At 50.6% G+C, this 19,937-nt stretch overlaps 1 protein-coding gene across 5 annotated transcripts in view; it reads left to right on the plus strand.

The window, feature by feature from the left end:
• The window catches only part of fbxw4 (F-box and WD repeat domain containing 4), a 174,855-nt gene that overhangs the window by 40,627 nt on the left and 114,291 nt on the right, over nucleotides 1-19,937 (plus strand). For all 5 annotated transcript variants that reach the window (XR_005463760.1, XM_038822087.1, XM_038822088.1 and 2 more), the window contains exon 5: nucleotides 1,270-1,364. Coding sequence is in view for 4 of the 5 variants with exons in the window: in XM_038822087.1 (XP_038678015.1) it covers nucleotides 1,270-1,364 (95 nt within the window). In the remaining variant the exon portion in view is untranslated. The remainder of the gene's footprint in view (nucleotides 1-1,269; nucleotides 1,365-19,937) is intronic.

The following is a 19,937-nucleotide window of genomic DNA, read 5'->3' on the forward strand; positions in this document are numbered from 1 at the left end:
CGACAATAAATCAGTATTTTTGGATCCTACCCTTCGTTCCGTTTGTGTTCACTCTGTGCGGAGTCTACACCTTCCCAGCAAAATGGATCTGGGATACAATATGTAAGAAAACACAAATCCACTCTCTGTCATCAATCTTAAACAATAGTAAAACACTGGATGCTGGGAATCTTGAAATAAAAGCAGAAAATGCTGGAAATACTCAGCAGGTCAGGCAGCACCGGTGGAGAGAGAAGCCGAGTTAATGTCATAGGTCAGCAGTGACCTTTCATCTGAATTGGATTCTCACCCATCTGAAATGTTAACTGTGCTTCTCTCCAGGTGCAACTTGACCTTTGAGGCGTTTCTCTCATTTTTTTCTGTTTTTACTTGTATTCAACAAACTTGTCTAACTATGTATTTTCTCCCCTAATATAGGTGTGTTGAAGCGAATCATAGCACCCTTAATGAAACTCCAGTAGAGTTCAGCAAACTTATTACTGATCAGGGAAAGAACTTGGGACCTCCCTCATGTGTAAAAAATTACTTCTGTAATATCTGAACCTTCAGAGGATAAAACTTGTATTTTCTTGGATGAGCAAGTGTCCCAGCTGTTCTTGAAAGGTTCCATTAACTGCTGTAACACAGAAATGCAACTGTTGATACAAAGCAGACTGCAAGCTGACCTCGAAGCTGCCAGAATGTGCAGATACAGAGTGATTTGGGTCTGAGTCTTCAGGATAATAAAGCAATACAATGACAGCGCAGGCATTACTGAACCTGGAGATTAAAATTTAACGCTTCGAGGACTGGAGCAAGATGAAATTAGCAGTTTAGTCTCGTGTTTATCCCAGGACTTTTGCACCACCCCGCCCTTTACTAAACAATGTACACCATTTTTCCACATTACAAAGAACACAAAGATAAACTTGGAAATTAGTGACAGATTTATTCTTTATCGCTTCCCCCCTTTTGCATATTCCTTTTGTCTCACATTCTCATTCTCTCTTGATTTTTACCTTTCAACATTGCTCTCTTTACTCTCTCTTGGGCTTTTCCCCTCATTCTATTTCTCTTGCATGCTCTCACTCGCTCACTATTTCTCACACTTGTTCTTTCTCTCGCTCAAAGCACAAGTTGTTTTATGGTGTCTTTTAAAAAAAATATATTTTCTTGAATTCTATGGCTATTTAAGCAATGTGAAAATTAGACATGGAGAAAAGGCTTTTTAAAATTTAGTGCAAACCTTTAAAATTGCTGATAGATAACACATCTCTTTAACTCATTCAGATTTGGTCGCTGTGTTCAAATCGACTTGGAGAATGTTTACACACAATAAGGACAGAAGATCGAGTTTGGTCGGTCGCCATTGACCCTATGCTGAGGTAAAGTGGGAATTTCCAGAACAAGTAGAAATGAGATTATGTGGATGTTTACTTGCATAACTGTGTCTTATTAAAAATCTTACGTCTGCACACGTTTCTCAACTGCACAGCTTGATTTCCTTATTGTTAGCTTTCTGCCACAATTCTATGTTGCCAACTTTCTCTCACTCTAAATGTCAATTTTGTCCACATAAACACCTCAATCTAGTTCCACTGACTGGTTGGCACAAATTGAATCATAGAATCTCACAGTGCAGAGGGAGGCTATTCAGCCCATCGAATCTGCACCAGCCATTGAAACACCCCTGCACAGATCCAATCCCTGCCCTATCCCTGTAACCCCACCTAACCTGTGGACACTTGGGGACAATTTAGCAAGACCAATCCACCTAACCTGCAAATCTTATGACTGTGGAGGAAACCCACGTAGACACAGAATGTGCAAACTCCACACACAGTCACCTGGAGGTCGGAATTGAACCCGGGTCCCTGGCGCTGTGAGGCAGCAGTGTGAACCACTGTGCCACTCGTGCTGAAGATATTCTCTGAAACATTTATTAACTGCCATTTATCTCCTCAGTAATTGACATTTTTAATGCCTCAAGTAATGGTTTAAATAAAATTCAAAAACAGCACATTTCATAATTTTAAACTCTTCTCCCAAGAGTTGAATTTAATATTTTTGCCCAGAGTTGTGAGAGTTATGCAGCTGAGAATGTGCAGTATTTTAATTTTCTAAAGCACCTCGCTACCATTTAGTCAACTTTCTGCTCAGTGCCTTTTTAAAATATAGTTTAGAAAAGAGTGAGGGTGCAATTACAGTGTGTTATGTAGCTACTCTTCATTATATTATATATGTAGACACGAGTTTATAATGAAATATATAAAATAGGATGTATGACTTTGAAATTGGAGTGGAATTATGTCTGTGTGCCCAGCTCCAATCATTCCCCGCCCTCTGACCTTCCTTCACCTGAAGACTACATTTGGTCCTCGTTCTCCATTTGAAACACAAGAGAGTGACTGGTGCTGCCCACCTCCACCAGCGAAAATAGATGTGGCACCTAGATTTCCGTTCTCTTTTTCTTCTCATTTATTTTAAACAACGAATTATGTACAAATTGCAGTAAAGAAACTGTAACGGGGGGGGGTGGGGGGGGGGGGGGGGTGGGCGGTGGGCGGGGGGGGGGGGGGGAGGTGCAGCTGAGAGACTTGTACAATCTGATTGGGCAATGAAGCTAGATTCACAGTATCTTCCTGCCCCTCATGCCACTGCCAGCTCTTTGAAAGATATATCTAATTAGTCGCACTCTTTCCTCACAGCACTGTAACTATTTCCTTTTTAAGTGCAGATTCAATTTCCTTTGGAAGTTGCGATTGAACCTGCTTCCACCACTCGTTTAGGCAGTGCATTCCAGATCATAAAAACTTGCAACATTAAAACAAAACCCTCTCTCCTCTCTGTTCCTTTAGCCTGTTACCGTAAATCTGTGACCTCTGGCTCTATCTTCCTGCCAATGGTAACAGTTTCTCCCTAGCGACCCTCCCCTACCCTAATTTCTGCCCTGAACAATCCCGGCTTCTATAATTTTTCCACATAACTGAAATCCCTCTGGCTGTGAAGAGCACTAGCCTCTTTATGTGAGAGAGCTGGGTTAAGAGTCAAAGAATCATAATTCCTACAGTGCGGAAGGAGGCCAATCAATCCATCGAGTCTGCACTGACCCTCTGAAAGAGCCCACTCCCCTGCCCTTTTCCCGTAACCTAACCTAACCTGTACATCCCGGACACGAAGGGGCAATTTAGCATGGCTAGTCAACCTGACCACTTCTTTGGACTGTGGGAGGAAACCAGAGCACCCGGAGGAAACTCATGCAGACACTGGGCGAACGTGCAAACTCCACACAATCACCCAAGGCTGGAATTGAACCCAGGACCCTGGCGCTGAGAGGCAGCAGTGCTAACCACTGTGCTACCGTGCCGCCCTAAGAGAACCACTCGTTAAAACAGTGTGCTTGATGACAAAGTAGATTCCACCAGGAGTGGTAATAGTGCCCAACAGATCTCGGTTTCAGTTTCCCTATTTTCACTGGGACAATGGTTGGGATGCAATTGGCTGGGTAGGAGTGAAAATAACAGCCTAACATCTTTCTGATCATCAACCTCAGCTTGTGTGCATGCTGTGTTTGTGAATGGCTATATTTTTGTGAAGAATATTCATGCTGAGCAGCGAAGAACACCACGGTGGAAGTGGGTAGCAATGTAAAAAGTATGGATGAGGGCTGCCATGAGTTATGAACATACCTCGTCTCGAGGATTTACCATGGGAAGAAGAGGGACAAAATATTAAGAAGATAATTGGGGTGTCTGAGGGTTAGAAGCTGAACAGCATTGATGCCATGGAGCTCAAGCTAATACTGTTTAGGACAGCATGATAGCACAAGTGGATAGCACTGTGGCTTCACAGCGCCAGAGTCCCAGGTTCGATTCCCCGCTGGGTCACTTTTAGTGTGGAGTCTGCACGTTCTCCCCATGTCTGTGTGGGTTTCCTTCGGGTGCTCCGGTTTCCTCCCACAGTCCAAAGACGTGCAGGTTAGGTAGATCGGCCATGATAAATTGCCCTGAGTGACCAAAAAGGTTAGGAGGGGTTATTGGGTTACGGGAATAGGGTGGACGTGAGGCCTTAAGTGGGTTGGTGCAGACTCGATGGACCGAATGGCTTCCTTCTGCACTGTTTGTTCTATGTACTCCAACATCAGATAAAAAGAGTAACACCTTGATTGGCCCAAAAATTGAAATGTAGGAGAAGCAATGTTTTTCATTCATTGATTCCACAATGAACATATCAGGTCTAAGCTCTGCAGCCCTACCACATTCAGCCGTGAATGCTGGTAGACAATTAAACAACTCATTGGAGGAGAGTATCCACAAATGTCCCCATCCTCAATATTGGAGGAGCCCAGCATATATGTGCAAAACACAATGCTGAGGCATTCGCAACAATCTTCAGCCAGCAGTGCTGGGTGGATGATCCATCTCTGTCTCCGGAGGTCCCCAGCATCACAGATGTCAGCCTTCAGCCAATACGATTCACTCCACGTGATATCAAGAAATGACAGAAGGCACTGGATATGGCAAAGGCTATGGACCCTGACAATATTTCGGCAATGGTACTGAAGACTTGTGCTCCAGAACTTCCTGCATCCCTAGCCAAGCTGTTCAAGTAAGTCTACAACACTAGCATGTACCTGGATGTGGAAAATTGCTCGGGTGTCTCCTGTACAAAAGAAACAGGACAAATTCAACCCAGCCAATTACCTCCATATCGGCGTACTCTCCAACATCAGCAAAGTGATGGAAGGAGTCATCAACAATGCTACCAAGCAGCACTTACTCAGTAATAATCTGCTCACAGACACTCAGTTTGTGTTCCGCCAGGGTCACTCCGCTCCTGACGGCCTTCTTTCAAACATGGACAAAACAGCTGAATGCCAGAGGTGAGGTGAGAGTGACTGCCCTTGATATCAAGGCGGAATTTGACCGAATATGGCATCAAGGAGCCCTAGCTAACCTGAAGTCAATGGGAATCAGGGGGGAAACTTGGCGCTGGTTGGAGTCATACCTTGCACAGGAAAATGGTTGTGGTGGTTGGAGGTCAATCATCTCCGCTCCAGGACATCACTGCAGGAGTTCCTCAGGGTAGTGTCCTAGGTCAAACCGTCTTCAGCTGCTTCAACAATGACCTACCCCCCATAATAATGTCAGATGTGGGGCTGTTTGTGGATGAGTGCATAAGGTTCAGCACCATTCGCGATTCCTCAGATAATGAAGCAGTCCATGTCCAAATGCAGCAAGACCTGTATAATATCCAGGCATGGGCTGGCACATGGCAAGTTACATTTGCACCACACACATGTGCCAGGCAATGACCATCTCCTACAAGAGAGAATGTAACCATTTCCCCATGACATTCAATGGCATTACCATCGGTGAATACCCCTCAATCAACATCCTGGGAGTTACCATTGATCAGAAACTGAACCAGACTAGCCATATTAATACTGTGGCTACCAGGGCAGGTCAAAGGCCAGGATTCCTATGGCGAGTAACTCACCTCCTGACTCCCAAAGCCTGACCTCCCAAAGCCTGTCCACCATCCACAAGGCACAAGTCAGGAGTTAATGGAATACTCTCCACTTGCCTGGATGAGTGCAGCTCAACACTATCCAGGACAAAGCAGTCCCGCTTGATTGCTTCCCCCTTCCACAAACATTCAAATCCTGCAGTAACTCGCCAAGGTTCCTTAGACAGCACCTTCCAAACTCACGAGCACCACCATCTAGAAGGACAAGAGCAGCAGATACCTGGGAACCCCACCACCTGGAGGTTCCCCTTCAAGTCACTCCCCACCCCGACTTGGAAACAGTTCCTTCACTGTCGCTGGGTCAAAATCCTGGAACTCCCTCCCTAGGAGCACTGTGGGTGTACCTACACCACAGGGACTTCAGCAGTTCAAGAATGCAGTTCGCCACCACCTTATGAAGGGCAACTGGAGGTGGGCCTAACCAACAACGGTCACACCCCGTAAATTAATTTTTAAAACTGTGATGTCAGCGTCACTGGCAATGCTAGTGTTTATTTTTACCCCCTAATTTCCCTTGAGAAGATGGTGGTGAGCATTGTCGTCCCTGTGGTGTAGGTACTCCCACATTCATTGTCGAAAGGGAGTTCTAGGTCTTTGACCTAGAAATGATGATTATAGTTCCAAGTCAGGGTGGAAAGAGATGGGAGTCTGAACTGTCATCCATTGAAAGACTGCTTAATGTGAGAATTGCAGAGCTTTCTTTGATTTAATTTGGGTAGTCCTCTTTTTTGCAACCAATTTATAAGAAGCACTGGATTTAGTTATTTTTTATTAGTTGTGTATAACTGTAGACTGATCGAGAGAGTTGAATAGTTTTATTAAAGAATCTGTTCCCTCATTGACGTCTTGGTAATGTGTGTAATACCCCGCATGGGATTTACGGGTGATAATGATTATCTTCCACGTGGCTCTCACGGAGTGCAAGTGTCCCCCACTGAGGGGCAGGGGGAATTAACCATTTTATAAAAGGTCGGGTAGTAGAGCACTGACAAGAGAAGCAACCCCGCAGGGATCTACCGGGTAGTGTACATATCGTTATTGTAAATAAATCTTAAGTTCTTTAATTTACTTGGTGTAAACCCTCTGTTCTTATTAAAATGTGGACCCATGTTTTCTACTTGTCTGGTGAACAGTGGGTGAAAGGATGATGGACACACTCGGTCAGCCCTTTTAAGGAGTGAGCCAAACAGAATCTGTGCTGAGATAACGTGCATGCTTCACAGCAGTAAATCTGGGCTCCCATGAGACACCGATCTGACAACCTGCACTGACCACCTGCACTGCTGGCTTGTGTCACCAGTATCTCTGAGACATTGAACCTCAACCTGAATGTTACGTGGGTCCTGTGACTGTTTGTGTCTGTGCTCGCCTGGGCGCATGCGTCCTCTTTGGTCAACATCATCTCTTAAACCAGTGATGCCGATCACAGAGTAGGTCGAGCTGCAACAGAGTTGGAGCCTGAGAATAAATTTCAAAAATAAATTATGGAATGTAGCCACGCAGATGAGGAATGTCCTAAGGTTCCATTCCCACTATTGAAATGATGCAGAATTCCTGTAAATACATGTCATTTTACTTAGTTTCTAACCCGTGCTGTACCTGTCTTGTGTGTGTTTTATGGGACCAGTGTATGTAGCTGGAACTTTGCCCTGAATGTAACATTGTGCTGCACCTGCATATTTCTCTGTCTTTCCATCGACAGCACCGTCCAAACCCACAACCTCTATTATCGAGACAGACAAGGGCAGCAGATACGTAGGAACACCACCACCTGCAAGTTCCCCTCCAAGCCACATACTGTCCTCTCCAACCCACGCGTTATAATGACTTGGAACTATATCACTGTTTCTTCGCTGCGCTGGGTCAAAATCCCAGAACACCTCCCTAATGGCCTGGTGGGCTCACATACACCACATGGATTGCAGATCAAGAAGATAGCTCATAACCTTGTCCTCGAGGACAGTTAGGGATGATTAGGGCTTCTCTTCCTCTGGCTCCCACGTGTGCTCTCTGGCTCGCGTTCTCTGGCTCTCGCGTTCTCTGGCTCTCGCGTTCTCTGGCTCTCGCGCTCTCTGACTCTCGCGCTCTCTGACTCTCGCGCTCTCTGACTCACGCGCTCTCTGACTCTCGCGCTCTCTGACTCTCGCGCTCTCTGACTCTCGCGCTCTCTGACTCTCGCGCTCTCTGACTCTCGCGCTCTCTGGCTCTCGCGCTCTCTGGCTCTCGCGCTCTCTGGCTCTCGCGCTCTCTGGCTCTCGCGCTCTCTGGCTCTCGCGCTCTCTGACTCTCGCGCTCTGACACTCGCGCTCTCTGACTCTCGCGCTCTCTGACTCACGCGCTCTCTGGCTCTCGCGCTCTCTGGCTCTCGCGCTCTCTGGCTCTCGCGCTCTCTGGCTCTCGCGCTCTCTGGCTCTCGCGCTCTCTGGCTCTCGCGCTCTCTGGCTCTCGCGCTCTCTGGCTCTCGCGCTCTCTGGCTCTCGCGCTCTCTGGCTCTCGCGCTCTCTGGCTCTCGCGCTCTCTGGCTCTCGCGCTCTCTGGCTCTCGCGCTCTCTGGCTCTCGCGCTCTCTGGCTCTCGCGCTCTCTGGCTCTCGCGCTCTCTGGCTCTCGCGCTCTCTGGCTCTCGCGCTCTCTGGCTCTCGCGCTCTCTGGCTCTCGCGCTCTCTGGCTCTCGCGCTCTCTGGCTCTCGCGCTCTCTGGCTCTCGCGCTCTCTGGCTCTCGCGCTCTCTGGCTCTCGCGCTCTCTGGCTCTCGCGCTCTCTGGCTCTCGCGCTCTCTGGCTCTCGCGCTCTCTGGCTCTCGCGCTCTCTGGCTCTCGCGCTCTCTGGCTCTCGCGCTCTCTGGCTCTCGCGCTCTCTGGCTCTCGCGCTCTCTGGCTCTCGCGCTCTCTGGCTCTCGCGCTCTCTGGCTCTCGCGCTCTCTGGCTCTCGCGCTCTCTGGCTCTCGCGCTCTCTGGCTCTCGCGCTCTCTGGCTCTCGCGCTCTCGCGCTCTCGCGCTCTCGCGCTCTCGCGCTCTCTGGCTCTCGCGCTCTCTGGCTCTCGCGCTCTCTGGCTCTCGCGCTCTCCGGCTCTCGCGCTCTCCGGCTCTCGCGCTCTCCGGCTCTCGCGCTCTCTGGCTCTCGCGCTCTCGCGCTCTCGCGCTCTCTGGCTCTCGCGCTCTCTGGCTCTCGCGCTCTCTGGCTCTCGCGCTCTCTGGCTCTCGCGCTCTCTGGCTCTCGCGCTCTCTGGCTCTCGCGCTCTCTGGCTCTCGCGCTCTCTGGCTCTCGCGCTCTCTGGCTCTCGCGCTCTCTGGCTCTCGCGCTCTCTGGCTCTCGCGCTCTCTGGCTCTCGCGCTCTCTGGCTCTCGCGCTCTCTGGCTCTCGCGCTCTCTGGCTCTCGCGCTCTCTGGCTCTCGCGCTCTCTGGCTCTCGCGCTCTCTGGCTCTCGCGCTCTCTGGCTCTCGCGCTCTCTGGCTCTCGCGCTCTCTGGCTCTCGCGCTCTCGCGCTCTCGCGCTCTCGCGCTCTCTGACTCTCGCGCTCTCTGACGCTCGCGCTCTCTGACGCTCGCGCTCTCTGACGCTCGCGCTCTCTGACGCTCGCGCTCTCTGACGCTCGCGCTCTCTGACTCTCGCGCTCTCTGACTCTCGCGCTCTCTGACCCTCGCGCTCCCTCTCTCTCGCGCTCCCTCTCTCTCGCGCTCCCTCTCTCTCGCGCTCCCTCTCTCTCGCGCTCCCTCTCTCTCGCCCTCCCTCTCTCTCGCCCTCCCTCTCTCTCGCCCCTCCCTCTCTCTCGCCCCTCCCTCTCTCTCGCCCTCCCTCTCTCTCGCCCTCCCTCTCTCTCGCCCTCCCTCTCTCTCGCCCTCCCTCTCTCTCGCCCTCCCTCTCTCTCGCCCCTCCCTCTCTCTCGCCCTCCCTCTCTCTCGCCCTCCCTCTCTCTCGCCCTCCCTCTCTCTCGCCCTCCCTCTCTCTCGCCCTCCCTCTCTCTCGCCCTCCCTCTCTCTCGCCCTCCCCTCTCTCTCGCCCTCCCTCTCTCTCGCCCTCCCTCTCTCTCGCCCCTCCCTCTCTCTCGCCCTCCCTCTCTCTCGCCCTCCCTCTTTCGCCCTCCCTCTCTCTCGCCCTCCCTCTCTCTCGCCCTCCCTCTCTCTCGCCCTCCCTCTCTCTCGCCCTCCCTCTCTCTCGCGCTCCCTCTCTCTCGCGCTCCCTGGCTGACTCTCGTGCTCTCTGACTCTCGCGTTCTCTGACCCTCATGCTCCCTCGTGCTCTCTGGCTCCCGCGCTCCCTCGCTCTCGTGCTCCCTCTCTCTCTCGCGCTCCCTCTCTCTCTCGCGCTCCCTCTCTCTCGCGCTCCCTCTCTCTCTCGCGCTCCCTCTCTCTCTCGCGCTCCCTCTCTCTCTCGCGCTCCCTCTCTCTCGCGCTCCCTCTCTCTCGCGCTCCCTCTCTCTCGCGCTCCCTCTCTCTCGCGCTCCCTCTCTCTCGCGCTCCCTCTCTCTCGCGCTCCCTCTCTCTCGCGCTCCCTCTCTCTCGCGCTCCCTCTCTCTCGCGCTCCCTCTCTCTCGCGCTCCCTCTCTCTCGCGCTCCCTCTCTCTCGCGCTCCCTCTCTCTCGCGCTCCCTCTCTCTCGCGCTCCCTCTCTCTCGCGCTCCCTCTCTCTCGCGCTCCCTCTCTCTCGCGCTCCCTCTCTCGCGCTCCCTCTCTCTCGCGCTCCCTCTCTCTCGCGCTCCCTCTCTCTCGCGCTCCCTCTCTCTCGCCCTCCCTCTCTCTCGCCCTCCCTCTCTCTCGCGCACCCTGGCTCTCGCGCTCCCTCGCTCTCGCGCTCCCTCGCTTTTGCGCTCCCTCTCACGGGGTCCCTCTCTCTCGCGCACCCTCTCTCTCGCGCTCCCTCTCTCTCGCGCTCCCTCTCTCTCGCGCTCCCTCTCTCTCGCGCTCCCTCTCTCTCGCGCTCCCTCTCTCTCGCGCTCCCTCTCTCGCGCTCCTCTCTCTCGCGCTCCCTCTCTCGCGCTCCCTCTCTCGCGCTCCCTCTCTCTCGCGCTCCCTCTCTCTCGCGCTCCCTCTCTCTCGCGCTCCCTCTCTCGCGCTCCCTCTCTCGCGCTCCCTCTCTCTCGCGCTCCCTCTCTCTCGCGCTCCCTCTCTCTCGCGCTCCCTCTCTCTCGCGCTCCCTCTCTCTCGCGCTCCTCTCTCTCGCCGTCTCTCGCGCTCCCTCTCTCTCGCGCCTCCCTCTCTCTCCGCGCTCCCCTCATCATCGCGCTCCCTCTCTCTTCGCGCTCCCTCTCTCTCGCGCTCCCTCTCTCTCACGCTCCCTCTCTCTCGCGCTCCCTCCCTCTCTCTCGCGCTCCCCTCTCTCTCGCGCTCCCTCCCTCTCTCTCGCGCTCCCTCTATCTCTCTCGCGCTCCCTCTCTCTCGCGCGCTCCCTCTCTCTCGCGCTCCCTCTCTCTCGCGCTCCCTCTCTCTTCGCGCTCCCTCCCTCGCGCGCTCCCTCTCTCTCTCGCTCCCTCTCTCGCGTTCCCTCTCTCTCGCGCTCCCTCTCTCTCTCGCCTTCCCTCTCTCTCGCGCTCCCTCTCTCTCGCGCTCCTCTCTCTCTCGTGCTCCCCTCTCTCCGCGCTCCCTCTCTCTCTGTCCGCGCTCCCTCTCTCTCTGTCCGCGCTCCCTCTCTCTCTGTCCGCGCTCCCTCTCTCTCGCGCCTCCCTCTCTCTCGCGCTCCTCTCTCTCGCGCTCCCTCTCTCTCGCGCTCCCTCTCTCTCGCGCTCCCTCTCTCTCGCGCTCCCTCTCTCTCGCGCACCCTCTCTCTCGCGCTCCTCTCTCGCGCTCCCTCTCTCTCGCGCTCCCTCTCTCTCGCGCTCCCTCTCTCTCGCGCTCCCTCGCTCTCGCGCTCCCTCGCTCTCGCGCTCCCTCGCTCTCGCGCTCCCGCGCTCCCTCGCCCTCGCGCTCCCTCGCACTCGCGCTCCCTCGCACTCGCGCTCCCTCGCTCTCGCGCTCCCTCGCTCTCGCGCTCCCTCGCTCTCGCGCTCCCTCGCTCTCGCGCTCCCTCGCTCTCGCGCTCCCTCGCTCTCGCGCTCCCTCGCTCTCGCGCTCCCTCGCTCTCGCGCTCCCTCGCTCTCGCGCTCCCTCGCTCTCGCGCTCCCTCGCTCTCGCGCTCCCTCGCTCCCGCGCTCCCGCGCTCCCTCGCTCCCGCGCTCCCTCGCTCCCGCGCTCCCTCGCTCTCGCGCTCCCTCGCTCCCGCGCTCCCTCGCTCCCGCGCTCTCGCGCTCCCTCGCTCTCGCGCTCCCTCGCTCTCGCGCTCTCGCGCTCCCTCGCTCTCGCGCTCCCTCGCTCTTGCGCTCCCTCGCTCTCGCGCTCCCTCGCTCTCGCGCTCCCTCGCTCTCGCGCTCCCTCGCTCTCGCGCTCCCTCGCTCTCGCGCTCCCTCGCTCTCGCGCTCCCTCGCTCTCGCGCTCCCTCGCTCTCGCGCTCCCTCGCTCTCGCGCTCCCTCGCTCTCGCGCTCCCTCGCTCTCGCGCTCCCTCGCTCTCTTTCTCTTGCGCTCCCTCGTTCTCGCACTCCCTCGCGCTCCAGCTCTCGTGCTCCCTTGTTCTCTCGTGCTCCCTTGTTCTCTCGTGTTCCCTTGCTCTCTCGTGCTCTCTCTGACTCTCACGCGTTCTCTCCCTCCAAGTTCTCTCTCCTTCCCTCCACGTTCTCTCGCTCCCCTCTCCACGTTCTCTCGCTCCCCCCTCCACGTTCTCTCGCTCCCCCCTCCACGTTCTCTCGCTCCCCCCTCCACGTTCTCTCGCTCCCCCTTCCACGTTCTCTCGCTCCCCCCTCCACGTTCTCTCGCTGCCCCCTCCACGTTCTCTCGCTGCCCCCTCCACGTTCTCTCGCTGCCCCCTCCACGTTCTTTCGCTCCCCCCTCCACGTTCTCTCGCCCCCCCCACCATGTTCTCTCGCCCCCCCACCACGTTCTCTCGCCCCCCCACCACGTTCTCTCGCCCCCCCCACCACCTCTCGCCCTCCCTCCACGTTCTCTCGCCCTCCCTCCACGTTCTCTCGCCCTCCCTCCACGTTCTCTCGCCCTCCCTCCACGTTCTCTCGCCCTCCCTCCACGTTCTCTCGCCCTCCCTCCACGTTCTCTCGCCCTCCCTCCACGTTCTCGCGCCCTCCCTCCACGTTCTCGCGCCCTCCCTCCACGTTCTCTCGCCCTCCCTCCACGTTCTCTCGCCCTCTAGCTCTCCCTTCTCTCTCGCTCCCTTTTCGCCCATTAGCTCGCTCACATCTTTTTTCCCTGTCCCTTTTTTCTCCTCCCCATCCTCTCTTTGAAATATATTACACTCTAATTTCTCACATTTTCTGCTCTTTTCTCGCTATTTTCCCTGCTCTTTCTTTACTTGCCCCACTTTCATTTTGACCATCACTCTTGCTCACACTCTCATCTGTCTTTTTCAATTTCTCTTTCAACGTCTCTCTTTCATACTTTGTATCTGGACATTCATTCCTTCCACACTTTCTCTGTCAAAATATTTTGCCATTGTTTTCCCTTTGTTCTTTTTCTTGTGCCATTTGCTCGTGGGTGACTGCGATCTTTTTGATGTGAGCTACCACCCAGCTGGCTGCTTTGAGTCACTCACCCATTTTATTAGGTACGGCGCCTCTTTACGTCTTTCTGATCTTTTTTTTTTCCCTGGCCTGGCTTCTCTTCCTTGCAGAGCCCGTATCAGAAGTGATTAAACAGATCGTTAATTCTTCAATATGATGGTTGATATATTAGAGCTGAACAAAGCCAGACCTGTCAGATAACAGACACCTTTCTACATTACAGTGGTGCCGTGGGTTAATTGAAGTTTTCCTGAATAATGGTGTCAAGATGTAGGTTAAAAGTTTATTTCTAAATTAAAATATTCAAGTTTGTGTGAATAAATCCAATAACTTGATCTTTAAGAAAACGTTTTTATTTCGCACCTCAGGCTTGAGGTTGTGATGAGGTGTCTTTATGGGTGTTATTAGCCCCACATGAGTTTCCGACACATTTTGTTCACCATTTGAAGCAGAGATTATAATTGATCCTTACTTTTTTTACGAAGTATGGGGAGCGTCCCTTGCATGGGCACGGGATCACATTTGGCCATGATGCCCTCTAGAGTTCAATTGCCCTCCACACTGCCACAAGCATGGCTACTTCAACGTGGTTCCCAGGGGATGCTACTTGTTTGTTTTTACATCAAGCAGTGAGAGAATGCTGCGGACCAGTGAGGAGAGAAAATGGGGAAAATTAGATGTATGACACTAGAAACTATCATCTGCAGAACTTGTCAACTCTCCATATATTTCTTTCCTCCTCCTCTCTTTTTTTCCTCACTCTTTTCTGACCTACAATCCTATCCAACCCACCCTCCTCACCGACCCCACACTCCTCTCTCTTCTCTCTTCTGTTTTCCTCTCTCTTCCACAGTACGTCAGGATTGGGATGGGGCTGTTTATCGAGTGCTCTCTGTTTTTGATCACATATCACTGACTCCTCTCAGGAACTGCAAGTAATAGATTCTGTTCCAGGAGTGAGCGGCCCTCGTAAAAGTTGCTGTATGATCAGACACCCTGCCAGCACTCACTGTCTTGTGCTCACAAAGCAACAATGGCCATGTTGGTATGGCACTTGATGTCCTGCTTGGCGAGCCTGGTATCTATCTGTATCTTTCCGCCTCCTAACACTTATTACCTTTTTGAGTAAAGCCCCTGTCATGTACCTGAACAGGCGCCGGAGCGTGGCGACTGGGGGATTTTCACAGTAACTTCATTGCAATGTCAATGTAAGCCTACTTGTGACACCAATAAAGATTCTTCTTCTTATTTTTTATGTTTGAAATTCATTTTCCATAATTTCAATTTATCCATTCTGTAATATTCTGTGCTTACCTTGTATACTCCCATGTGAAAGTAACTGAAATGTTCAAATGCAGCTTGATTCATTGCGCCTGCTCAATGTATGACTATTTTATTCATAAGAGAGTGATCCTTGTGAATAAAATTATTTATAAGCTACAGGATATTGCTTCATAACTTGGTTAGTTATGTCACGTGATACTTAGTAGATGAAGTCCTAAGTTGCTTTGTACTGAATTACTTGATCTGGAGCAGGAATGGCGAGGGTTCGTATGTGTGTGTGTGGGTCTGTCCCCAGTACCTTAAGGTACTTGCAGGGTCGGTAAACCAGCAATCCTACTCCTGATCACTAATTAACCAACCTTTGATGTAAAGAGCATGAATGTGAGGTAACATCATGCTTGAAATGATGCACATACAGTCAAATAGCTTGCTGACTCTTGCTGTGTAGTCTCACACGTGGAAAATAGCCAAAAGGGCAAGGTAGTGGACAATGTTGTGGAACTGTATTGCCCTGTGGACCAGAGAGGAGAAATTTGGAACTGGGTGGGGTGCATGAGCCGGTGGATAGTTTATGGGGGGGGGGGGGGGGGGGGTTTGGGTAGTGATGAGAAATGACTTCATGGTTACATTTGAGCTTCTTGACAGGTTCCCTGCTAACCTTGTGTGTGGCTGCTCCTTTAAGAATTGCCCGAGTAATAAACAAAAGCGAGAGTTCAAAGATAACTTCACAGCGGTGCGAGCTGCGTGCCGCCGAGGGAGCTTTTCAACATAGACAATGGGGCAGTGACGGGTTAAGAGGGAAATTAGAGGGTTTTGAAGGTTTTGCCAGGGAGGGGTCAAAGGTTAGAAAATGGCCCTTTGTTCCAGCCTTAATTCCAAGGAAAATGCTCTCCAAACAAATCGTACAGGTCGGCCGCTTTTGTTACCACTTTTACTGATTGATCTTTTACTAGTTTACTTTTCTGTTTAGTGCATGTCTTTTGAAATTCTCTACAGTCTTGTTATGTAAGGTGTCTGCCTGTTGAGTGTGAGTCTGTGAGTAATAGGACTTTAAAGGCAGCCTCTGGCATGGAGATGCTGGAAGGAGTGATTTTTCTTTCCTTTCCTGCTGAAGGCGCTGATGCCTGGCAGGAGCATATTCTAGCTTTGCAGTCTCTGCTGTTGGTCTCTGTGTTCCCATTCCTTCTGCCAATCTGCATCTTAAACGGCCATCTCGCCTAACTCTTTCCTCCTGGTTTCTGCTTAGTGTTTGTCCTTCCTCCTCCCTCCTTCAGGAAGCAATCGTGGGACATCAGAGTGACTGTGGGATGTTGCAGAGTGACCATGGAACATCATGTCGTGCTGCAGCTGCTGTTTGACCATTGTTCTTGATGCTCGTGGTGGTCACAGCTTTTCAGTCATGAGACTGATGCAGCAGTTTGTCATCTTTTGAGTCCATTGACTTTGGGAACCTTCACATTTGATTGTGTCCTTGCTCACCACACACTTGGGCCAATGATGAAGAGTCAGGAATCATTGCTATTTTACTCCCTCTTTCTTTCCTTCTCCAAGTACAGGAACATTGATGCCTCTGCCACATTCTTGGAGCTCCAGGACCAGTTGTAACATTCCAAGAAGGATAGCTAATTTAGCACAGGCTGGGGCTTGAGCCTATTGTGTTTTTGTTCTTGTTTCTTTTGCAATGATTCTGTCATCTCCCCATGCCCTCATTGGGGTGACACATTCCTGGGTATTGCTTTCCTTCCATTCTTCCATGTGTAAACCTTGACAGAGTGTACATGCAAACTATTTGAATGGGTTGGAGGGCAGGGACACAATTGTGTCTTCACTTGGACATCCACGTGTGTGCAGTTCCATCACAGGTCACACAGCATTTACAGCACAGAAACAGGCTATTTGGTCCCACTGGTCCATGTTGCGGATCATACTCCACCTGAACCTCCTCCCACCCCTCCCCATCTGACCACATCAGCATATCCTTCCATTACTTCCCCCCTCTTCTATGTTTGTCTACTTGCTCGAAAATGTACCTATGCTATTTGCCTCAACTACTTTTTCTGGTAGTGCGTACCACAATCCCACCACTATCTGCCAAGAAATTTCTCCTGAACACCCAATTAGATTTATTAGCGACTCTCCTATTTACGACCCCTAGGTTTGACCTCCACGGCAAGTGCAAATATGTCTTTCCCGTCAAACCCATTTTATCATTTAAAACTCCCTCTGTCGTCGCCCTTCAGTCTTCTCTTTTCTAGGGGGAAAAAAACAGCCTATCGAGCCTTGCCTGATAGCTGTAGCCCTTCAGTTCTTGTATCAGCCTTGTGAATTTTTCTTTACAGGAGAGGGCTCAGGGATGGAAAAACTGATTGATTGTTTTCAGATACGTTGTCAGGCTGAGCAGATCAGAAAAACAAAAAACTGTAGTAAGACCTTGGTTAGACCTCATCTGCTTCCCTCACATAGTGCACGATGTAAATATTCAGAGAAAGGGCACATGCTAGACATCTAGTTTAAAGGCCCTTAATTGCCACAATAGATTTAAAGATCTGGAGCTTTTAACTCTAGAAAGGTGTCGACTTTTAAGAGATTTATTTTGAGGGCTTTAAAATACGGAAAGGTTGTCCATGTGTATCGGCTAGAGAAGTCCAGAGGGTAGGGCTGCAAGTTTCATAAGTATAGAACAAGGTTAGATGTCACACAATGTTTATTTTCACAGAGATGCGATCATTAAAACTAGTTCTGGGACTGAGACTAACCTTCACAATCACAATCGACTTCCTCTGTATTAGGTATGACTCCAACCAGTGGCAGATCTTCCCCCTGATTCCCATTGACTTCAGATTGGCTGCAAGTAGTGAAGTGGAGGCCCTGGAGCCACTTGAGACAGTTAAACACTGGGATTGAGAACTGTGGACTCTGTGCAAGGATGAGAAAAATGGCTAAATGGCCATTCACGCTTGTAGTGATTGTGCTCTTGAAAAGTTATGCACACCTCTTGTACAACACAAAATGGCAAAAATAAGTAGCAAATTAGGTAATCTAACTTTTCAGTATAGCATGATGATATAATGATATTAGGAGAATCCAATGAGTAATACGTTAGATAGTTCACTGTAAACCAGCGACTTGTAATGAAAATATATTTTGTACACTCGAGTTTTGAGGCAGCAGCCTAAAATCATAGAATCCCTACAGTGCAGAAGGAGGGCATGCAGCCCATCGAGTCTGCACCGCCCCTCTGAAAGGTCACCCTACCTAGGCCCACTCCCCAGCCCTATCCCCATAACCCCACCTAACCTGCACATCTTTGGACACTAAGAGCCATTATTTTTTTAGCATGGCCAATCCACCTAACCTGAACATCTTTGGACATATTAATGGGAAATGTGTTGATGTACCAGAAAATTTGAATTGAAATCAGAAAATTCTGTAAGTGCTCGGCAGAGGTCCCAGTTGCTGAAAGAAGAGAGAAGACAGGTTAATGTTTCTGGTGGAGTACCAAAATCGGATTGAATGCCTGCTCAGGAACACCATAACTGCCGTCTCTTCATTCAGGTGCGGTATGTCTCCATAATTGCCTCATTTATATTTTTTCTACTTAGAATCTTCACACATTCAGTCCAGCCAGTCTATGCCAGTGTTTCAGCTCCAAATGATCCTCCTCCCACTATCTTCATCTCTCCCTATCTATCAGCATATCATTGGAATCCCGTCTCACACATATACGCATCTACCTTTCACCTATGCTATTCACCTCCCCTTCTCAAAGTGATGGTAGGTATCCTGCTTCATTTTAGGGTGTGTCTGTGAGCTGAGTTCCAAAGAGTTGGCACTCCTGTTGATGGCTTTGCATGTAATAGAGTGTGAAGTATAAGATTAACCCTGGATTGAAATTTGTCTCCCCTTAAAATACTCAGCATCCCAACAGCTGTCCCAAAAGCCAGTGGTTAACCGAGCATAGAGCAGGGCTCAGATCCAGAGCTCTTCTGGTCTATGTGGCTCAGCTACACCGCATCTGGTGTATTTATCCAGTGAGGCATTGGGGGAAGTGCTGGGTTAGTGATCCTTTATGAAAATTACAGGTAGTTGTACTGGTTCTGGCATCACTGTTTGGATCTAGACATCTATTATCACTCCATAGTTGCCTTTAAAAGGTGGTAATGAGCCATTTTTGTTTGAACCACTGGTAGTTGTTTGATATAACTGGCTGGTTTGCTCGGTCAATACAGAGACAGTTAAAAGTGTGTGAGACTGGAGTCACATATAATTCCAGACTGCGTAAATCATAAACTGTCATGAGATGCCATAATTCACACAGATAACAGCGGTTCAAGAAAAAAACTCACTACCACCTTCTCAAGGACAAGTCAGGATGTGCAGTAAATGACGGCTTTGCCAGAAACACCCACATTCTGTGAATGAATGGAAAAATAATTTGGCTGTTATCAAGCTCTAAAAAAGAAGAACTTCCTGAAATCAGATCTACATTCGTACTTCACTCCCTGGCCCCATGCTCTCTTATCCTACTCCCCAGCATATCTTCGTCCCTGTTTGACTCTGGAATTTTATTTGGCAATATGTCTGAATGCATTGGGGACATGAGGCAGCAATGCAAATTAGAGCTGCATTCAGACTGTGCTGTCTCGTTTGGTCAGGGCATCTCTAAGCGCTTCTCACAATGAATTACTTTGAAGAGCAGGGACTGTTGTCATGCAGAAAACTGCCATGCTTACCAGCAAACCAGCAAAATTCCGCAGACATCAATGGGTTGTTTGTTCATCAGAATGGTTGATGGTGAGACGCTGTTCAGGATGATGGAAAGTGGTGAGACACTTTGATACTGGTCAGGATGTTAGGAGACGGTGAGTGCTGGCTGATAGGGGGATACTGATCGGACAGTGGGAAATGGTGGGACACTTTGGAGCGTAGCTCCTTCGTGATGAAGGAGCTAAGCTCCGAAAGCTAGTGATTCCAAATAAACCTGTTGGACTTTAACCTGGTGTTGTGAAACTTCTTACTGTGCTCACCCCAGTCCATTGCCGGCATCTCCACATCACATTTAAGTATAATAAAAGACCAACTTTTCATTGAAACATTAAACTGTCTGCCCTCTCAAGTGGATCTCTTCCCAAGGTGCCTGTCACTATTTGAAGAAGAGCAAGAGAGTTCTCCTGGATGTCCTGGTCAATGTTTCTCCCTTGAACAACAGCACAAAAGCAGATTATCTGATCATTATCATACTGCTCTTTGTGAAACTTTGCTGTGCACAAATTGCTGCTTTCCTACATTATGATAGTGGTTGCACTTTGAAAGTACGTAATTGGCTGCGTACTACGGGATGTCCTGACATAATGAAAGGTGCTTTAGAAATACAAAATCTTCGTTTATCAACACCTGAAAGATGGCATGGGGTTGAGAAGTGGAGATTTGAAGCATTATCAGGGCGACATTGACAGGAAGAAAGCAAATTAAAGATATAGCTCGATAAAGGAGAGAGTGCATGAAGCAGGGAGTGGTAGAACGTCAATGTGAGATGAGGAAAGGTATCCCAAAAGTGAGAAGGGAAGAAACTTTTGCAACTTGTGAGGAACAAGTATTCAGGTATTGCCCC

This window comes from Scyliorhinus canicula, chromosome 16 (assembly GCF_902713615.1).
Source record: "Scyliorhinus canicula chromosome 16, sScyCan1.1, whole genome shotgun sequence".
Taxonomy (NCBI): Eukaryota; Metazoa; Chordata; class Chondrichthyes; order Carcharhiniformes; family Scyliorhinidae; genus Scyliorhinus; species Scyliorhinus canicula.